Below are 22647 nucleotides of genomic sequence, written 5' to 3' on the forward strand. Positions count from 1 at the left end.
TAAACCTTCATCAATGCAACAGCTGTGTGCATTTCAGGAAGCCTATAAGCATTGCCACCGTTCAAAATGGCAGCAAAATAGCAAAGCAGGCAAACAGGCATAACATTTTCAAAACAAGAAAACACAAAAGCAAAAGCTTTTTATGAAAAAGTGATGGCCCAGAAGAGGTAGGGGTAGGAAGCAATAGGTTTGGAACACAGAACAAGTCCTCACCCTTGACCCATCTGGTCCCTTGAGTCCCACCTTGCATGCAAAGCCAGGAGTAATCCCTGAGCACTGCCAGGTGGGTCCAAAAACCAAGTAAGAAAGAATGGCGGAAGTATGACTTTCAGAAAAGCCTTTGGATGAAATGTTAAAGCCCTCAGATGAGATTAGGTTAAACATAAGGGGATGAGGGAGTATCTGGGGAAATAATGTTAACACAATAGAAAACAAGATTCCACAAAATGTACTTGGCAAGTCTTAAGGTACATCTAGTACAGGCTGGTATGAATATGTATTAAAAGTGGAGGATGTGTGATAGTAAGCTTTTAGTACAACAAAAAGTGCTCACAGACCCTATAGCAAAACTACAGTGGCCCATCGGTGTTGACGGACTCTCAAATGTTACAGTGACCCTAAATGTCTAGGATCAACTTTAGTTGTAGACACAACCGCTGTGAGCAGCATTTGCCATACTATCAATTTTGCATATCTGAGTACGCAGAGAACAGAGGGAGAGAGCAAACAAGAAATAAGCTGTGTTTAAACTTTAAGGGGCAAGAGTGATAGTAGAGGGTAGAGTGCTTGTCTTGCACACACACGGCCAACCCGGGTTCAATCCGCAGCGCTCCCTATAGTTCCCAGAGTCTGCTAGAAGTCAGAGACAGGAAGGGTGTGGCCCCCAAGACCCCAATATGAACTTCATCGAGACTTTTAAATAAAGAAGTCTAGTTTCTGGATGGAGTAGGAAGTCTAAGATTAGTCAAGGCACTCTTTACTTGCTTACAAACCTAACTTCAGAAAATGGTATGTTCACATATTAGGGGGGAAGAAACAAAGTATGTAATGAAATGTTCAGAACAACGAACCAGCTACACCTGGTTGATGTCGCCAAGGTGGTTAGTGACAAATAACCATTCAAAACAGACCCATGCTTCTTTTCACCGTCATTAGTGGTTTCTGAAAAGCAACTGCCCATCTCAAGGCATTTCCCAGAAGCCCTCTGCACTTGGGCAGGGCTGTGCGGTTTATCCGTTTATCCTCACTCCGAGGCGGGCACCGGTGATGCCGGGCCGAGCTGATGACGCAGATGGGCCTTGCCTGCTCTGCCAACCTGGTGAGGCAGCCTGCAGCAAGGGGCTGCCTTAGGGCCGGTAATGCAAAGGCATCTGGGTGGGGTCTAAAAAATGAAACAAATATACCAAATATACCCCCCTCCCGCAAACTCAACTTTCTTCCGGCAACCATTCTGGGAAATGCCGAAACACAAAGTAGAATGTCTGCAACCGAGTTGGTCCACTGCAGTCGACTGGGCCAAGGCACAGCCAACTGCACTTCTCCATGTAAATCCGCTCTGCATTTTTGACCCATTCATAAATCCAATTTAACTTTTGATATTTTCAAGTCAGATTAATGTTGTGGTTTAGTGTTATTTATTTCACATGCCAGAGATCACAACTAGGCCCACACATGTCAGGCAAGAGCTCTTTGGGTCACCCTCTGAGTAGTATTTGAAATGGAAGCGACCGACACGGTATTGTCCTCCGCCACTCACACTGGGCTTCTTATGACCCAGCGCCTAGGACCAGAATACGGATTAGAGCAACCAGTACCAGAGAAGCACTTGTCTTGACTGGGTCATTTTTTTCTTGACAGGAAAGAATTCTAAGATTTAGTGTCACCAAGAGTTTGGGAACGCAGAGATCAGAACTCACCGAGAAGGTGTGAACGACAGAACAGTCCCCATGGTTTGGTCACAGCAGAAACACGATTACTTCGTTCATCAATATTTATTGGGCACCTATAGTGCACAAGGCACTGTGCTAGGCGCTGGGGCAAATACAAAGATCACGTGAGCAAGACTGCTCTCGGAGAGCTTACAGTCTAGTTCTGTTGGAGCACATGGTCTCCGGAAAAGTTTTTAGGTATAATTAAGTGACTCCCACTCCCACCCCCCAAAAAAACTTAAGTTTACCCAACTTATTTCATCCATTTGCTTTAGTTCAGCAGTTTCACATAAAAAGCATAAATCTGAAAATCTTTTAAAATGCATACTTTCACTTGTAAACAAAATTTAGTTTCGTTAGAAAAAATGCGGAATATTTATCGCAATTATGAAAATCTTCCCACACCTGTTTCCATTTTTTTCCTATTATTTGTAAAGTAAACAATTTCCCAAATTGCATCAAAAACATGCAAGAACTTATCACTGTAAACAGGCTTCCTGCTAAAAGCAAGAAAAGCTTCTGAAATGGATAGATGTGTTGACTGCCAAAGTTCCCAGCTTATGGTTTTCATCCCTCTAAACCCATTTCACTTTACTTTCCAAGTATTATAAAATTATAACACTAACCTAGTGGCAGAAGATAAAAATCACTAAACTTTAGACTAATAGGGGAAAAGTTCATTAGAAGCTTAAAAGTCCGTCTCTTATTGCTATTACTAGATGTCAATTCTACCAAAGACCTGTAAGATTATTCCAGGAAAGAAAATTCAAAACAATTGACTTTCCTCTGACATCCCAAAGAATTTCTTAAGTTTTCAGCTATTTTTTGTTAAATAAGGAAATCAAATGTAGTTAACTGGAGAAACAGGAAACACAGATATAACTGCTTAGTAGGTTATGCCACTACAAAAGGTTTATGTAAGCGCTGCATTTTAAAATGGACTCGTTTCTAACAATAGTCACTGCAGATAGGCGTCTTACAATTCGCAATTCCTTGCTAATCCTAGAATCATCTCTGGACTCACATATTTCAATTCATGCTTAGTATTTTAACTAAGTTCGAAGCCTTGGGTCATCACAAAGACTTTATGAGACTTCTTTAAAACACTGACATTAAGGGGGGGGATACAGTTATCCAACTGGATACATTATTCTGGAGTTATGGTAAATTAATAAAGCTGTGTACACCCAATAATGAGTTCCTGAGACAGAGGTTTCTTATTCCCATACTGGAGCATTCTTTGTCCTGAGTAGTTTTCCTTAAGTAAAAATGTAAAACTACTTATCCATTGGGCTAGTTGCACCTTTCTATTTCTTGTTCTCACCAGACTCCAAAACATGGGAAGGTTTGTTAAATAATTTGTAGCACAAGTAAATTTCAACATTTATCCCTACCAAACTAACAGCTTCATTTATCATAGAGGTATAATGAATTCTTGAATCAGTAACCAGCCAGTCTGGCTCTGACAGCAGATTTATTATACACATCTTCCTTATTGAAAACGTACCCACTCTTTGAGTGTTGATGCTTACAGATTTTAAGTTTCCACAGACAGTATTTGCACCAACTCTATGAAGTTAGATTTTATGGTTGTGAAAACTAACAGAAATAAAGTCAGAATATGAATTAAATGTTAAGACTTTCAATACCTTACTATAGTGCTTTTCTGTTCAATCTCTACTAAATGAGATACAAGAGATATAAGTTTTATAGACCTTTATACTATGAAGAAAATATGATTTAAGCTTACCAGTCCAACTCTATCATTTTCCAGATAAAGTAACTGGTATCCTAAAACACTTAATGAAAGGTGTGAGAATCAAACCCAGCCTAGTATTCATGATACTGTACCTCTGACCTTTTTGATAATTTGAAGAGCTATACATAGATGTATTTACACAAATTGTACAACTAATACAATATTTGTAAAACAGATGGTGATACAGTACATGAGGTAAATAACAAATGTTAGCTATTTATTTTAACTACCCTTACAAAATATTAGCCCTTTTGGTTACTGCTGATAGTGTAACTACAGTGTTTGGTCACGCTTTTAAGGATAATTAACAGTTGCTACCCTTCAGGGTGTTTATCTGCCCACTGTAGGAAAAAATGTGTTAATGATATTCAACCAGGTAACCATTAACTTCTATAGCACTTTTACTACACATTTGAATTGCTATACTCTGAACATACAATTTAGGCAGAGAGCGAAATGAGATATTACCTCTATAGAAGTTGTTGGCAGCCTGAAAATTAGTTACTTCCATACAGGATGGGAAACCTCTTCTAAGAGTGGAAGAAAGGTGCCAGGGAAACAAAAGATGTAATAAAATTGTCCATGAATTTTCACTAGTCTGTAATCCGAGGTAAAAGAGGAAAGGATAAACTCAAAAGAATTAGATCTGAGTTCCAAGTTTTCCTTCACTCCATGTTAGCTTCTACACTTGAAGCAACTCAACAAACTTCTGGGTTTCAGTTTCTTCATCTGCAAAGCGCTAACATTTGCAACTTACCTCATTAGATTACTGAGGATAACAGGATATGTGAGTGTGCTTGAAAAACACACAAGCACACCAACATACACTGACTACTACCCCATTAACTATTAAAAAGTGAACCTACAGAAAATTTTAAATAATTGCCACTCAGTGGTACTAAGGCATGCACAATAGAACAACTGTACCTCAGAAGGTAAATACCATGCCAGCATTTCCAAGTTCTGATGGCAATGCTAGAAAAGTTACATGAAGAACACCAAGGAACACTTAGAGAGAAAGCACTGAAAGACACATGTTTGGTTGACTTAAGAGACTTTAAAGTGAGTAAGAATGATTTACAGGCTATAGAGAGGTATTTAGTCTTTTAAGTGGACAAAGGTACTAGTCACCTGCAAGAAATAACAAGCATTACAGGCATTCCTAAGACAAATGGAATAAAATTCCATCTCTTTTGGCTATTTTTATAAATCAGACTTCTCACAAAAAAAAATCTTTATGAATTTTTCCAGTAATGACATGTTCTAAAAAGGCAAAATGTCTTCTACTTTTAAATCATACCCAATGAGCACTTTGCATGAATGCAAGGCATAGAGTTCTTAAGATTCCACAGGTACCTGAAAGTTTTAATTACCCTTCATGCTCATTTTATATTCCATAAAAAATAATGGAAATACAGAAACTACTTAATACAATTCTTTTGTAATCCTTATGATGTAGTCTTCCTAATACTCTGCTCCGGTGACCTTTTGGTTTCATTTTTAAAATGTACTTTAAGTAATACATCAACCTTTCAAATATGCCTTCTGATATTAGTTGTCCATACTCCCCCACCATAAAATAACAATCAAAAACAAATGAGGATGCAAGGGAAGAGATAAATGATATATGATTCATTAAGTATAAAAATATGTTGCTTCAAATTCAGAATAATTTAATAACTCTTCGTTATTTCATATGTATCTGGAAATGGGACAGATACATGTCCTGATCCCGTCACAAGAGGTAGAATTCCAGCATTTGGTACGACGTTCCAAGATAGAGTTAACGTAACATTCCTATTTCCCCTGTAAAAGAGAATAAACAGAAGTAAAAAAACATACTTCTAATTCAATGAAAACATTTTCATTCAGGTAATGAGCTAGCAGATACTCTAATTACAGCCAGTTAAAAACAACTGAAATCAAAATCTGTAAAAACTCTGTATCTACCTAAACTCACCGAGTTAATATTGAGTGTCACCAATCAAAATGTTTAAAGGAGTTAAAAAAGAGAGAGTGAGGGACGGAGGGAGAGAGGGAAGGAGGGGAGAGGGTTAGTCTAGGGATCACAAAACAATGACTTAAAACTTAAATGTAGAGCTGGATAGGTAGACCAGCGGGGAGGGCGTTTGCCTCACACATGGCTGAGAAGGTTCGATCCCCAGCATCCTGCATGGTCCCCTGAGCACCACCAGGAGTAATTCCCGAGTGCAGAATCAGGAGTGACCCCTGAGCATTGCCAGGTGTGACCCAAGAAGAAAGAAAAAAATTAAATCATTATCTAGATGGAGCAAAACTTGGAACAAAATAAGATCTCTCAAAATCTGAAATTTCTTATCTACAAAAAGACAAAGGTCTGACTTTAAAAAGCTCTCCCGTAAAATCCATTAATATTTACTCAGAACAAGAACTAAAATTACCTCAGTGTCAATTATCCTAATTCCTTTATTTTGTCTACAAGGAAGCCGAGGTTCAGAGACAGTTAGAGAACAGAATTGGAAAACCTTAGCAGACTAATTGAAGCCTTGCTTCTTCATTACAGCTTTCCTAGCAAGCTCATTCTAATGGTTCCAAAAGGAACCCTTTGACAATGACAGGCCTACTTCTATATCCGTATCTCCACATTCCCTATATTCTGAATACTGGAAGAAGTACAGGCCTTTATTAGTTTAACAACTGCATTCCACATACTACAAGAAAACCAGGCACTCATCTTAAATCCCAACTATTAAAGCAGTTCCTCCTATCCAATCTCCCAGTTCCGACCAGCATAAATACTTGAATAGTCTCACTTTTCTTTTAACCCTGTAATATTTTTTGTCAAAAGAACACTTCATCCTTCTCTTCCCTTCAAATGTCGTTAACGTAAAAACAAAAAAAAAACAAGTGCTCACTTGAGACCATTTCCATCGTCAAAGAAAAAATATTTTGTTTTCATATCTTTCAACAGCAGCTTCGGATTATCACCTCTGAGAACAATTTTATCCCAAAGGACAACTTGGTTCAGAGCCTGCATTAAAATAAAAATTTAATTAGACAACTCATCAGGAATTGCATTTCTGCCATTTTAGGTACAGGTAAACAAAGAGCTTATACTAATGAACCCAACTTTGTGGAAATTATTAATATCTTAAAGCATCCAGAATGAACAGCAAGTGAACAGATAAAAGAACCTCACAATTTTTTTAACAGAAGCTATTTCCCTAAACAAAACCATTTCCTTTGGTACGGTAACAGTAATAGTTGGAGCCTTCGTGACTTAGTATAACATTACAGAACTGTACGTTCTCCAAGAATAAGGCTCTTAGAAAAACCAAAGCAACAGGATCTCTGACAACGACTTCCCTTTTAAAAATTACTTTTCCAGAGCTGTGAAGAGGACAGCCTGTATTACGCCCAACCCAGGTGGTCCTGGAGACCAACTCACGTGGTCCTGGAGACAAGAATCACCAGCGAAGCCTCTGGACTCTCAAGAGCACTGTTTGGGAACCAGCCATTTGGCGCCACAAAAATGTCACTGTCATCCCATTACTCACTGATTTACTCAAGTGGGCACCAGTAATGTCTCCATTGTGAGACTTATTGTTACTGTTTTTGGCACATCGATTACACCACAGGTAGCTTGCCAGGCTCTGCCGAGAGGGCAAGATACTTTCAGTAGCTTGCTGGGCTCTATGAGAGGGGAGGAAGAATCAAATCCGGGTCGGCCGCATGCAAGGCAAGTGCCCTACCAGATGTGCTATTGCTCCAGCCCAAACGTAAATAATTAAAATTTTAATTTACTTTCCGCTGTAGGATTTCTGATACTATCCACATCCAGCTCAGCCTGGATCCTGTATGATACTGGGGAACCCCAAGAATTAAGCAGGATGTCATCATGTCACTGCTCTCAGATTATCTCATAAAACATGTGTGTCTGCAAGATTCTTTTCTAAGTCCTCAAGAAACCAAAATAAGTTTTTTGAGTATCTCTTCACAGGTTCAGTGTTCTTTATGACAACAACATTCACTATTTTGATAGGTCATCAGTAAGTTTCCTTTGGAATATGAGGGGCATAAAATGGAGAGAAAACACATGTGTGCTCACAATTAAATTCCAAGAAACTGTTCTAAACTACTGCCCATTAGCTTGTAAAGCCATTGCTTAGCATGGCTTTTACAAAAGAGAAATACGGGGTAGTACTTCTAACAAAGTTCAAATCTTAAATTTTGAAGTCTCTTACAAATAAAATATCAAGATGGAAAAATAATCAAACATATGTCAAAGAACTGTAAGCAATATATTTATTTTGATAAATTTGATTTGCTGAGACTTCAAAGAATAAATAAATAAAAGTTTATTGTTCTTATTTTTAGTGAAGACTTCAAAAGTCACAATTTCCAAAATCAACCCAATAATCTGAGAGCCTGAAAAAAAAATCTGGTATTAAAGACATGCTCAAAAACAAATACATGATGAATTTAAATGCTAAAAATTCCACTTACCTAATCAAGAAAATCAACAGATAAAGTTAATTAATTTGTAATCTCTTGAAAATTAATATATTTCAAATAAAATACATAAGCAGGCTCATATTTAACTAAACTACAGCAAGGCTACAATGAAAACAAAATTAAAGGCACCTCACCTTAATAAAACAAACATATTAAATTCCAGATTTTAACTTTGCAGTATCAACAATTTTTTCTCATAAGAGTAAATTCCTGTGTGTTTAGAATTTAAGGAGATTCTACTTTAGTAAATTTACTTTAAGGCTTTTGATTACATAGATTAGGATAAGGAGAGTTATAAGTACAGATACAAATTTCCTTAGTTCAAATAACTTGCTGTTTCTCTAATAGCTATAGCGAAGCTAATTCAATTTAAAGGGTAGCATCTCTTTTTGCAAGAGAATACTACATTCCCTCTTCCCAGCATCCAAACGTTCATCAGCATCCCTTCTGATCCTGAAGTTTTTTTTTTTTTTTTTTTTTCTTTTTGGGTCACACCCGGCGATGCTCAGGGGTTACTCCTGGCTCTGCACTCAGGAATCACCCCTGACGGTGCTCAAAGGACCATATGGGATGCTGGGAATCGAACCTGGGTCAGACGCGTGCAAGGCAAACGCCCTACCCGCTGTGCTATCGCTCCAGCCCCTGATCCTGAAGTTTTTTGTTTATCACAATCTGAGCACATACTTCAACGCATGTATTATTTACATATTACATACATAGTACAAATGTGCTGATACTAGAATCATCATTCATAGTAAATACAAATTTGTCTTTCAAGCAGTCTTGTGTACTTCTGAGTTTTCTCACAACTTTTCTTAGATATATATAGGATCTCTTTTCATGTTTTCGCATTTATGGTGGAATATTTCAAAAGAGGAAATTCATCACTTTTGCCATCTAACTTCTCATCGTTTACATGTGCTTGGCCCCATTATCTTCAATCTGCAACTTTTCTGCAGGTGTCTCTTAAAACTATTTTTCCAGACTATGAGCAGTGGTTAATTTGAGGGGGGTGTTGGGGGAGGTGTCCTCTGAAAATAAAGTACTCAGCAGGACCAAGTACCCTTCCCAGAAATTCTCAGCCAATGGGGCCACCGGTGGTTCAGTGAAAGGGCCCGAGGAAGCAACGATGCTCCAGTCCTATGGTGGCCCAATACCACAGCAGTGCTCAGGGACCTGTGGCGCTGGACCTGGCAATGCCTGGGGGATGGTAGTGCCAGGGAATGTACGGCCTAACTCTGACACTCTCTGCCCCAGCTTATGTCTCTTCAAGCTGGATAATATAACCAACATAACTAGGATATACTAACAGCAAAAGAGTGAGTAAGGCAGCCTGGCCAACCTCTCACTACAAAATTCATCTTGCTTAAGATTACTTGCATGTGACTGAAAGGCAAGGAACCACCTGACTTCAAAGAAATGAGTATGGGGGCTGCAGCAATAGCACAGCATAGGGCATTTGCCTTGCACGTGGCTAACCTGGGTTCGATTCCCAGCATCCCATATAGTCCCCCGAGCACAGCCAGGAGAAATTCCTAAGTGCAAAGCATCGCTGGGTGTGACCCAAAAAGGAAAAAAAAAAAAACCCACAAAACTTAGTATATGTAATGTTGATCCAGGTAACAAGTGTTAATAAAGCTTAACTTTTATTTGAAATTGAAAAATAGAATAGCAGGTTTTCAGCTTGGTATATATCTATGAAAATGTTTCTCTATACATTTATACATACTTACATTATTCTTTGTTGAATATTCTGCTGATAAGTAAAGAAACAACTGTTTAACATTCCAATCAAATATATTCTCTAGATGTGAAAAAATTAAGGACTATATTTTCAAGCAGCACAAAACTTTTTAGTAAGAGCTGTTATTACAATTACCCATAGCTGATTAAAAAAAAAAGTGGAGTGACCCAGATAAAAACTGAGCCAGAAATATATGCATGAGGGGAAAAAAAATTAATCCAGCCCAGTCCAAAGCAAAAGAAATTAATGGCACTGTAGCCTGATCTTCCAAGCCTTTTTAGCTGCTACACATTAACAATGTGAAATATATACATTTTCTGTAACACTGGCTCAGTCAGCAAATTTAGAAGAAAAAGAATAAAGTAGTCAAGTACATTATGATTCCACCAGAGCTCTAAAGTATAACCAGTCATCACAATTTCGATTTAGTGTTAGAGAACTGTGAATTAGGTTCATATAATTAAACCAAGTATAACAAATGGTCAGATTGCTTTTATGCCAGTAGAGAGCAAAATGCCTCAATCCACAACTGCTTTGACAGAAATATGCAGCTAAAACCAATCTGGTTTCATTAAGCTTTCAAGAATGAAAAAGCAAAAATGAGGCCAGAATTAACTATAAGACTGCTAACAGTGGGGAATTAAATTGGGGCAATATTTGGATTTTTATTAAGCGTTATATGTGAATTGCTAAGCCGTTTTATTATGTGCCCTGACAAACTGATAGCAGAATTTTCATCACATTCTGCTTTGAAATACTATAGCCACTGGGAACTATATATTTACACATGCATACTGCATCAATGGGGTACATCCCTCCTAGAAAAGCTATAATTTTAAGTTTTAGCAGCAGCCTTAAAATATTCTATCTAGGGGCCAGAGAGACAGTACAGGGGTTAAAATGCCTGTGCTGCATGTAGCTAACCCAAGTTCAACACCTACATTGCATATGGCTCTGTGATCACCTCCAGAAGTGATTGATCCCTGGGAACAGGGTCACAAATCTGATTCGACTACCAAATACGATTGTGGACATGTTAACATAGCATCTGAGATAGCACTGCACTGTAGCACTGTTGTCCCGTTGTTCATCGATTTGCTCGAGCGTGCACCAGTAACATCTCCATTGTGAGACTTGCTGTTACTGCTTTTGGCATATCGAATACACCACGGGTAGCTTGCCAGGCTCTGCCGTGTGGGCGGGATACTCTCGGTAGCTTGGGGGGCTCTCCGAGACGGACAGAGGAATCGAACCGTGTCAGCCGTGTGCAAGGCAAATGCCCTACCCACTGTGCTATGGCTCCAGTCCAGCATCTGAGATACAAAAAGATTTTACTATTAATTCCCCAAATACTCAGTTACTATTTTCACAGGGATCCAAACTTAGTAGACTGTTTTGTTTTTTTTTTTTTTAAAAAAAGACATGAAGACATACGAGGCAGCAAAGTTTAGAATACTTTTCTAACTGTTCATTCTATTTCCTTTAAAATATAAAAATAATTAAAAATGCCTGTATCTTGAGAAACGGTACAAGGATTAAGGCTCTTGCCTTGCCAAGGCGTCAGGAATTCGAACCCCGGCAATCACATGGTTGCCCAAGCACTGTGAGGATTACTTGTTAGCATTAGAGCCAGATATAGGCCCTAAGCAGCAGCAACTGTGGTGCCCCGCCCCCGCCAACAAAAACTTCAAGACCATACCTAGTCTACTTTTAAATCTTATAATTTAGTTTTTGAACAAAAAAATTTAAAGAAACTCTACAGTAGTTGAGAGGCATTATCAGGTAAGCCCCCAACGCTCATAATCAACTTCAACTATTCCGCTAATATTCAACAAACTCAATCTTCATTCTAAGCTTAATCCTGGGATCCTAAAAGGATAGAGTAGGCTAGAAGGAATAGGTAACAGAGCTACTGCTATGAAGACAGTAACTGAAGATCTTAACAGAAAAAAATAATGGGAAATGATCAGAGTTATCAGAAGATACAAACATTAAGACAACATACAAATACTTCAATCATTCCTATTTTAAGTAACTCTGAAATGGTTAAGATTTCTCTGGCTTGATCACTGGATCACTGTGGTCCTGCTGCTCATCGATTTGCTCGAGCGGGTGCCGCTAACATCTCATTCGTCCCTGTCTCGTTCAGGGTCAGGGGAATGAGACCCATTATTGCTATCTGGCTTGATAGCATGTTTAAAATACAAGAATTACCATGACAAAATGTTAATATGATTAACCAATATTCATGTTGCTAGTTGTCCTCCCGGAGCATGATACATTCACACAATACCCATCTTTTTTTCATTATTCTCTATCAAAAAATGTGAAAATATTGTGGGGACTGTACACGAAATATTCCTTCTAGATATATAGTAACATATTCCCTTACTAAATTCAAATGCTCTTTTGTTTGATCTCTTCCCAAAACACAGACCCAAGCACCTGTGTTTTTGTTCCTAATAGATTTAAGGTTTGTGAGAAAAACATAAAAATATGTTCAAAAACAGTAATGGGGCCGGAGAGATAGCACAGCAGGCAGGGTACCTGTCCTGCATGCAGCTGAGGTGGGTATGATCCCTGGCATCCCATATGGTTCCCTGAGCAATGCCAGGAGTAATTCGTGAGTGAAGAGGCAGGAATAACCCCTGAGCATGCCAGGATGTGCCCAAAAAAGCAACAAACAGAACAAAAATATACGAACCTCGTGAATCAGGAGAAAACACTATTTTACTAAAGAAATGATGGGGAAAGAAATTTCCCCAAAAAGGATGACTAAATGGAGTCCTGCTTTTGTGCCCCAAATCACAAATGAGAACCTACAGCATTACAACACTATAGAAAAGGCCATGACGTTATTTTCTCAAAGGATATCAGCTGTTATATCAAACGTAATGAATCCCAGATCACTTCTTTCTCTCGGTCCTGTGAAGTCTTCTACATTTTTTCTAAAAGATAAAAGTTGTATCAGCCTCCAAAAAAACACAAACCCACACAAAAAAATTCACATTCTTTCAATAAAGTGAGAGACAAGTTGTATTTAACAGGTGAAAACAGCTAGTTCAGGAAATTACAAGCAAATTAAAAAAGAAAAAAAGAAATCAAGGACGTTGCCAATGCACAAAGCAGCAATACATTGTCACCCAATAAGTTACATATTCTCCAACCCAACAGAAATGCAGGTTTTTAGCTATTTTTATGGACCAGACAAGAATCCCTAGGACCTCCGGAGGGGGATCAGAAGCTCTCAGGGAAAGGCTAAAATACTCTGTTCAAGCCATTTGGTGTGGAAGAAGCATATGCCAAGAGAGTGGAGCAGGAAAATAAGATAAAGTGGGAATTATCTGTCAGCTAACAGCCTGGGTCGGGTTCATTTATAGGCTCTTCTCCGATGTCTCAAACAGACCTCGCGTGTTGCTAGAGCTGGGGACATCTGCTCTGCTTTAGTGAAACGTCAGGGGCCAGCATGAACGGGAAGGGACATATGCTGGAGAGTCAACTGCAGCCCGGAGTTGCTCTGTGTTTCCTGAGACCTCTCCGAGCTGGGTGCCCATTTCCGAAGGGGCCAAGTTGAGACCTGGCACACCCTAACAGAAGCAAAGGGACACAGAAGAACGCGGAACGCGGGGGTCTCTGAAAAAGATGCCCAGCTAGCTTTAAAAAAAAAAAAAAAGATTCCGCCAAAGACCAGAAGCAGGTGCAAGAGCAAGCGGAAACTTGTTGCAAACTAGAACTGCGGGAGATCGGAAGAAAGGGCGGGGTTGGTGTGGTCAAACACTTCGTCGATTTCAAAGAAAATTAAAAAAAAAAAGTGCTACAGAATAAAGGCAGGGCGGGGGGGGGGGTGGACAGGGGAGAAAAAGGCCATAGGGAAATGACCATGACCATGTCAGTGCCCGATCTTTATTTTATTATTATTACTATTATTACTATTATTATTATTACTATTATTATTACCGCTTTCACCCTTTTATTCACAACAGGTCTGGGAAAGAAAAAAAGTCCCTAACGCCGCAGCCCAGGAGGGGCCCAGCCCCAGACTTGTGCGCGCGGCTCGGGGGGCGCCTCCGATCCACGTGCGGGGCCGGCGACTTCCCAGCCCCAGGCCGGGCGGGCGGGAGCCCCGGAAGCGCCGCGAGGGGCCAGGCTGGACCCGGGTGACACACGACCGCCCCGACACCCGGCGGCGGGGGTCGGAGGTCGGGGGTCGGGCGGCGCTGGTGTGTTGCTCCCTCATTGGCCGCGCCGGGCGCCGGGAAGTGAGGAACAGGAAGGAAGCGGCCGCGCCGACCCCAGAACGCTCAGAACCCGAATTTAAGAGCAAGCCCGGGAAGTCGGGGTGCCGGGGAGCCGGGGGGGCTGCAGGCAGGGTCCGGGATAGCCCCTCGGGGTGCAGCCCCCGGCCTTCCCCGCCACACACACGCGCAGACACACACACACACAGACACACACACACACCCGATCCCGCCTCGGCCCCCCGATCCCGCCCCGCCGACGGCCCCCCCGACCGCACGCACACTCACAGCATGATCCGCGAGACGTGCAGCCGCACCGGGACGCTCCGGTCCTTGAAGGCGGTGGTGATGAAGCAGCCGAAGGTGAGTGCCGCCATCACGCTCAGCGAGAAGGCGAACAGGGAGTTCGCCCGCGACAGCACCGTGTTCATCGCGACCGTGGCCCACGCTCACCAGCCCCCCGCCTCGGACGCCTCTGCCAAAGCGAGCCCGGGATGGGAACCGGCCGCCGAGCGGTTGCCAGCGAGCGAGCCGCGCGGCCTGCGGTGCGCGCGCGCCTCCGGGGACGCGCCCGGCCGCCGCCCCGCCTCCTTTCCGGTCCTTCGGCGCGCGCGCGCGCGCGTGCACACACACACACTTACTGACACACGCGCGCGCGCGCGCCTTCTCCGGACACACCCACCGGGTGGGCGGGACCGCGCCGAGTGGGTGAGACTGAGCCGTGGGTGGGACCTCTCCATCAATTCCACCAATCGATGACGGGAAAAGGAGGGGTGGTGTTTCGTCGCGGAAGACCCGCCTCCTCCAGCTCTACCTTCTTCCCTCTTTTGGCCCTTGGACTCGCTAGAGTCATGATCTGTGCCCCGCTCTCCTCTTTCACTTCTTTCCCGGGTCTGGTGGTCGGAGATTGCGAGTTCTCTATTGCTGTTTTCATTGATTTGCCTTTAAAACTCGCAGCCAGATAAGGAAGTAGTTTGAAGCGGGTCCTGACCGAGACCGTGTTTGGAAGCAGCACTGGACAGACAGCATGAGTTTTTCCCATTTGTAGACCCGGGCAAAATTAGATCTTGGGTGACGATGTGGGGAGAAGGTATAGAACCCCCCCTGCCCAGTAGCCTGAGAGCTGCGTGCCAGCATTCAGTCTTCGTTTTCCTCGTGCAACTTAAGTCCGGTTGCTCTTGCCTTCCAACTGGCAGCTGATTTCCAGGATACGGGTTGGTTGCTTCCAATCAAAATATGCCAGTGTTCATATAGTATTTTCTATAACTAAAGGTTAACCTCGTGGGATCAAGGAGATGTGACTGTGGAGATAGCCTGATAACCACAATATAAACGTATAAAATTTTGGAGGGCCAGAGATACAACTTTGGTAACACATGCCAAAGTTCATTATGCCACCTGGGTTCATTATGCCACCTGGGTTCATTATGCCACCTGGGTTCATTATGCCACCACATAAACACTGAAAAGTGGCGTTTAAAGAAGGAGTTAAAAGACCTTCAATACATAATTGCTCTGTGGGATTTTAAGATTCAAACTGCCAATTCTTGATGCTTAAATCTACACTGCCAGTACCTTTGTTCCTTTCACAGCTAGGAATTTTGTAATTAAAATGGAGAAATTTAGAGTTCATTAATCCGCTAAAATTACTTTTTTAATTTTGCAAGAACCTTTGGTCGAAGTCACAAGGACAAACTAAAATATAGGAGTCAATCCATCAGTTTTAGATCTAGTGCTGAATAATGTCAATTGCTGAGCACTTCTTTGCATTATTTCTTATCATTCAATTAATTTTCGCTGTGTATTTGATAAAATCAATACGTATTTAATGCCTACAGTGTTGCAAATGATAGCAATAGGTACCAATTATGTCTACCCCATGAAGTTTGTAATCTAGTAGTCAAAATCAAAATATGAGACATACAGCAAAAGTACCAAAAAGCTAAGTGTGCCATTTTTTTTCAAAGAAGAAAATAAAAAGAATGCCTGTAGAAATTTGGGACAAAGCTGTATAGGAAAAATATTTAACATCCTACCTAGCAACATGTGTTAGGTATTCTTAGGTGATGACTTGGGCAAAGGGCGCTTGTCACATATGGTGTTCCATAAGCATGCTCTGCAAGCTATTGCATTGCAAGTACAAGTATGTAAGAGATCTGTCACGGTCTGGCCTAGACCAGCAGTTTCAGTATAAAGGCAGAAGACTGGAAACATAAATCAAAGGCCTAGTGTAGACATCCAGGACAAGTTCTGACTTTGTATCATGGGATATTTCCTATTAGCGTTAACAGTTCAGTTAGCTGCAGTCATTAATAAATTATACGTTGAAACTAAGCAACTATGACAACTGTGGGGAGAAAACTGGAAGAAAATTCAGAGATAACATTTTTTATTTGGCGACAGCTTAAATAAGGATTGGGGTCGGCCACCCTTATTTGGAGGAAAGCAAGATTGTGAAGGTACAAATAAAATCAATACTGTGATAGATGGTTTAGAGGTTGAATGGCAGGAAGAGCCATAAACAAATGAGTTCACAAAAGGAACAGGATAGGGATGGAAGAGGGAATTCTTTTAGCCCACTCCAATTTTTTCATTATTTCTTTACGATTTTTAAATCATTCCATTATGGCTTGTGTATTCATCCTCATCATCATCATCATCCTGTTGATCGTCAAATTTCTTGAGCGGTCTCAGTAATGTCTCCATTCATCCTAGCCCTGAGATTTTAGAAGCCTAACTATACTTGTCCTTTCCAATGGTGCTGCATTTGAGGCTCTTTCAGGGTCAGGGGAATGAGACCCATCATTTGTATTTCTTGTGCATTAAAGAACATTTTATGCTTTTTCCATTTTGCAGAAGTACAGCTCTACCACGATGCTTAGAGAACCAGGGTCTACTTCTGCCAATAGTCAGCCCTGCAGAACAGACTTGGAAGATGAATCCTCTGATTATCACCAGTGCTAGGTCTTCTAGGGCCAAAGCAAAAGGTGAACATGTGGTGCAGGCATCAAACTCAGACCCTCAGACCCTGAGAAGCCATGCAGTTCAGTCCTCACACTATCTCCCTCAACCCACCTTTTCCAATTCTTATGTTTTTAATTGTCTTCTCTTTCTTGCAGTGACTAACATTTCTAATATAATGTTCAATAATAATGGAAGTAATGGCAACTCTTTCCTTTTTCCCAACTTTAGCTGGAAATTTTCTTTCTCCATCAAGATGCTGACTTGAAATATAGATGTGAGTATGGTAATGCATACACAATGTCTCTCTACAGAGAGGTTGATATAAAGGAAATTTGTCCAATATTATTGAATTTTTTTTAACACGGTTGAATATTTAGGAGATGGGGTGGTGGATGGGATTAGGTGTGAAAGGTGAAGCCCACATGACTAGAATTAGTGCCCTTATAGAAAAGACTCTAGAATAATCCTCTGTATTTTCCATCCCTTGAGAACACAGAGAGAAGACGCTCGTCTAGGAACCAGACGTTAAATCAACTGGTAGCTTGATTCTGGACTTCTGTGCTCAGAGAGTGGTAAGAAATCAATTTTGTTGTTTACAATTTCTGAGTTTCCCAGAGTTGGGTAGTCACTAAGAGCAGCCTAAACAAAGACCCTAGAAATACGATGAATAGTATAAATACATTTCCTGATATTGCACTATTGTGCATCTGGGAATAAATATCACTTGTTCATGATAAATTTATAAATTTGGGATTGGGATTTATTGGGTCTCAGGATTTCTTTCCTATTTTTAAAAAAATACTTTTGCCATTATTTAAAGAAAGAAAAGTCAACTAACTGAATTTTAGAACTCGCATTGGCCTTATTTAATGGTTCACAAAATAGGTTGCATCCCAAATAGCAAATAGAAAGGAATTCCCAAGGATCTGAAAATGGAAGACTTATAGATAGAAAGGGTCAGGAACAAGGAAGTTATACTGCCGGCCTGGATTATTTGTGGCAAGGTCACTTTCCTTTAGAGGAGGGCAGACATTTACCAAGCAGATTGCTCACTAGTGCTGACCAAGTGATTCTTGAGTGGCTGTTTGAGGATTCCATTTCTAGCAAAGGCCAAAACTGCAATTAAGTTAAATCCAAGTTATGTGATTCAGGGCTTAGCATAAGTAACTCCATTTGAGATCTAATGCCTGGCTTTTAATATCATAAATATTCATAAGCGAAACTGATCTCTTTCTTTGGGGAGGGCTGTAACCTTATATGCAAATTAGTAAATGAATGGGAAGTTTTCATTTTTACTGTGAGTTGGACTAGTTTAAGTAGCATTTAAATTATCTTTATAATTGAATAGGAATTTCCATAAAATGCTATTCTTTTATTTAGACAGTAATTAATGTTTATTCTAATTGTTTGTGATATACATAATTTATTTTATTTTTTATTTTATCATTATTATTATTTTTTGTTCATTCTTTTCAAAGAACTATTTGTTGTTGTTGTTGTTGTTTTGACTTTTTGGGTCACACCCGGCGATGCACAGGGATTACTTCTGGCTTTGCACTCAGGAATTACTCTGAGCGGTGCTCAGGGGACCATATAGAATTCTGGGAATCGAACCCAGGTTGGCGGCATACAAGGCAAACGCCCTACTCGCTGTGCTATCACTCCAGCCCTCAAAGAACTATCTTGTACATTTTCTAATTCTACTGTTGTCTTTTCTTACTCATTAACTTTTTAATCTACTTTTCCTTGGTTTATTGACTTAAAGGATTAAATGTTTAATTGATATATCTTTTTTATTGTTTTGATAGCTGTGTTAGTTGAATCTTAAAATCTATTTTATATTTAAATTTTGTATTTCTCCCTTGAAGTGTCATTTATGTGTGTGTGTGTGTGTGTGTGTGTTTGCGCGCGCGTGTGCGTGTGTCTGTGCATGTATTTATGAGTGTGTGTAAACTTACAGGAAGAAGGATCTTTTGTCTTTTAGTATTTTAAAATAATAACTGGTTTTATTTTCTTTATATAGATAATGCTGTTTGCTTTATTTCTATCCTTTAGACTATTATTCTTCTATTACAATTCTATTCATCTTTGTGACCTAAGCATTTCATTTCTATGAATATTCAATGTGTACTTGATACATTTTCTATTCGTGGGAGATAAGTTTGATATATATGAAGTTTACCATGTTAATGATGTCATTTATGTTTCTATACCCTTTCAAGATTTTTGTAACTGATTTTCTTGGATTGAGAGAGATGTTTAAGTTTCTAATCTCAATGTGTCTTCTCTGTTTCTCCTTTCATCTATATCAAAATTTTTATGTAATTTTATACTTGCATTATGAATAGTAGTCTCAGGCAGTTGTTTTCTATTTATTCTTAATGCTTTTGGATCTGAGTTCCAGCTTGTCAACTTCCAAGACTTTACAGAAAAACCAAGACTCTTTTTTGATGCGAGCATGTCTCCTCAGAGCTCTATTCGAAGCTGCAGACTTCCTTTTCGAAGCAGCCATACAGTGCTCGAACTTTAACACACCTGTATGCTCTTGCTATTAGCCTGCAGGACAGGTTTAGCTCATATGTTTATTTTTGCCTGCCGTATGTGCACATGCCAGACTGCTTTATTGAGCATCCCTGAGGACAAAGCAAAATTTATTCCAGAGACCGTTGGTGTCTGAGGATTGATCTCTCAGCCTTTAAAGGAAAGCAAGATGCCCTCTGAATGCTTCAGACCACTGGGAGGAATCTTGGCATATTTCAATGGCACTGGAGTTATCTCCCTGCTTTCCGATCATATCTGATAATATTTATTAAGAGAAATAATGTAAAACTGACAATTGAGGCAGACCGTGCTTTCTTTTATCCTTTGGTTTATTGTTTGATAGAATATTTGTTACACTATAATCATTTGATAAGCACTATCTATATAATATATGCTTTAGATTTTTTTCAAATTCAAGTAGTTTTCTGTAGCTGAGTTATTTCAACTATTTATTTGTATCAGCTAGAGTAACCTTCAGTATACATTTCTGTCTCCTGATAAAATGGATTTTGCTGTATGTATTACCAATTAAGCCACCCACCATAATACTTGTAATAATATAGACACTCAGTAAATAAGTTACTACTGTTGTCATTGCTAAAATATGAAATGATTTTACCTAAACTAATATTTTGAAAGACAATTATCAGTACCATGATTATACTTTTCCCCAGGCAGCTTATTAACAATGACCTTTAAATATAAAAGCATTGACATAAATATTAATGAATAAAAATCACTGTCACTGTCATCACATTGCTCATTGATTTGCTCGACCAGGCGCCAATAATACCTTATGGACATTTCTTCCCGAAATTTTATGGCAAGTGTTTCCAGGCTATATTAAATAGGAGTGGCAAAAGTGAGCAACTTTGTCTTGTTAGAAAAAAGGCTTTTAGTTTTTCCCCATTGGTGTGGGGACTGATGGCAGGGAACCTGGGTATACACTGGTGGAAATGTGCTGGAACATATGACTGAAACGCAACCATCAACAACTTTGTAAATGTGTATCTCTTGATGATTCAATTAGAAAAAATAATGTTTGCTGTGGGTTGGAGCAATAGCACAGCGGGTAGGGTGTTTGCCTTGCATGCGGCCGATCCAGGTTCAATTCCTCCGCCCCTCTCGGAGAGCCCAGCAAGCTACCAAGAGTATCTCGCCTGCACGGCAGAGCCTGGCAAGCTACCCATGGCGTATTCAATATGCCAAAAACAGTAACAACAGTAATGAATAAAAATATAAATATTCATGCATAAAAATATCAATGAATAAAAAGAATGGCATTGGTGATATCAAGAAGCGGCACTTGTATAAAGCCGTGTATGCATTGTGGAGAACTTAGTAGTATATTTCAGAGTGGCACATAAAAGACCTGAGAGATTACCTATAGATATGAAATATTGAGTTAGTTATTTAAATTATTTCCTATGACCTGGAGGGAAAGAATAAGAAAATAGTTTAGCAGAACAGATAAGGAAGAATAGAAAGAAAGAAAAATGATTTAGAAGTGTACCCTTCGGAAAAAGCCATTGTTCTGCAGTCAGGTATGTGTAGGATTGCCATTTCTGATAGGAAGTTACTGTCTCCAGTGCAAGCAATACTGCCTTAACAGTGCAACGTGGCAGAAGAAACCATTAGGAAACCCTGGTAGGCTCTCAAAATCCCTGATGCCAAAAGAAAACAGCAGCTGTGACAGTCTTCTGTGATCTCAGCCTCGTTCCTCTTCAGACAAGCAATAAGTAGCCCAGTATTCAAACTGGAATCACACTGCAGCTTTGCAAGAAATCCTGGATGTAGCTGAAATAAAAAGCATCAGATGCCAGAGGTCTTCAGAATCAAGATGATCCCCCCCAAACTGTCCTTGCCCCTTACTTCACATGGTTCCTGTTTTCCACTTAGTATAAATGACCTTTGAATGTATGAGACTCTTTATTTCTCATCTTTGTGAGGGTCGCTGCCTTTTATTCCCAAAACGATGGCATGCTCAACAGAGCCTTTTCATTTCACTCACTTGGGTAGATGAAAATGAACAAAATGGGCAATCTGGGTCTCTGGAAGATCCTGGCTTTTAGCTTCCTCGAGGGGTTGGATTTTAAAATAAGTAACACAGGATTTGGAAGTGTACTAAGGGCTGTGATGACGAAGAAGCAGTTGCTCACTAAGACTTTATTAAGATTGACTGGTTAGGCAGGTCTAAAGGGAGCACTGTTGAAATGCATTTAGCTATCTAACAAAGAGAGTGGACCACAGTGGTTTGAACAATAAGGAAATCTCTTATCTCACTGAGGGGACGGTGGGACAGCGTCATGTTGGGCGGATTCAGCCACTCAACTGTGTCATCAGGAACTTGGGTTCTTCTTTCTGCTTGGGTGTCCACAGTATCAGTTTCCTTTGAATGGTGAGTCTGATTTTTGAGATCAAAAAATCACCTGAAACAGGGCCAGAGGGATAGTACAGTGGACAGGGCACTGGCCTTGCACATGGCTGACCTGCCCACTCCCTAGAGTCCCCTGGGCCTGCCAGGAGTAATCTCTGAGCACAGAGATAGGTGTGAGCCCTGAGCACAGCAGGTGCAGCTACAAAACAAACTTAAACAGACACCAGAGACAAAAAAAAGAGGTCTGTTTCTCCTCACTTAAAGATTGTTCTATCTAGGATCACTTGCATTCTTATTCCAATGCAGCATGAATCGGAAAGAGAGGAAGCTTAAAAAGGAAATCTTTCTCATCTAGCTATTGAAGCCACAGAAGAGCCACTGTAATTCACCAACACTTCGTACCCTGAATTTTCAGCTGGGTGTGTGTGTAGCCACCTGGAATAAAGATCACATTTCAGCATTGACTAGGTTTTCACAGTGGGATATGGGTGGAATCATGGTAATTTCTGGAAGAGACCCAAACATGTCTTCCCTTGATCCCTTCGTCTTTTCTGCTGCTTGAATGTTAATGTCATGGCTAAGCATCCACAGCCACATACTGAAGA

The 22647-nt window shown here is 40.2% G+C and overlaps 2 protein-coding genes across 3 annotated transcripts in view; one reads left to right on the top strand and one right to left on the bottom strand.

The window, feature by feature from the left end:
- Window positions 1-1976: 1976 nt before the first annotated feature.
- On the bottom strand, window positions 1977-14755 carry SPCS3 (signal peptidase complex subunit 3). The gene is made up of 5 exons (XM_055135088.1): window positions 14449-14755; window positions 12798-12873; window positions 9915-9989; window positions 6582-6697; window positions 1977-5493 (listed from the first exon to the last, which is right to left on the bottom strand). The coding sequence occupies exons 1-5, from the start codon at window positions 14589-14591 to the stop codon at window positions 5361-5363; spliced, it is 543 nt and encodes a 180-aa protein (XP_054991063.1). The 5' UTR covers window positions 14592-14755; the 3' UTR covers window positions 1977-5360.
- ASB5 (ankyrin repeat and SOCS box containing 5) overlaps window positions 13967-22647 on the top strand; it is an 86455-nt gene continuing 77774 nt past the window's right edge. Inside the window, exons 1-3 of one of the 2 annotated variants that reach the window (XM_055135081.1) lie at window positions 13967-14523; window positions 17353-17398; window positions 17614-17696. The gene's annotated coding sequence lies outside the window, so the exon portion shown is untranslated. The remainder of the gene's footprint in view (window positions 14524-17352; window positions 17399-17613; window positions 17697-22647) is intronic. The other variant, XM_055135074.1, reaches the window with a different exon arrangement.

Source organism: Sorex araneus, chromosome 1 (assembly GCF_027595985.1).
Source record: "Sorex araneus isolate mSorAra2 chromosome 1, mSorAra2.pri, whole genome shotgun sequence".
In the NCBI taxonomy this organism is placed as follows: domain Eukaryota; kingdom Metazoa; phylum Chordata; class Mammalia; order Eulipotyphla; family Soricidae; genus Sorex; species Sorex araneus.

Bases quoted from the DNA above. Each gene is read 5' to 3' on its own strand.
- SPCS3 (XM_055135088.1), bottom strand. From the start codon at position 14,591: ATGAACACGGTGCTGTCGCGGGCGAACTCCCTGTTCGCCTTCTCGCTG. The intron at 12,874-14,448 runs GTGAGTGTGCGT...TTTATCTTTTAG, and splicing joins CACGTCTCGCGGATCATGCT to AAAAAATGTAGAAGACTTCA. The intron at 9,990-12,797 runs ATCCTTTGAGAA...ATTTTTTCACAT, and splicing joins CGTTTGATATAACAGCTGAT to CTAGAGAATATATTTGATTG.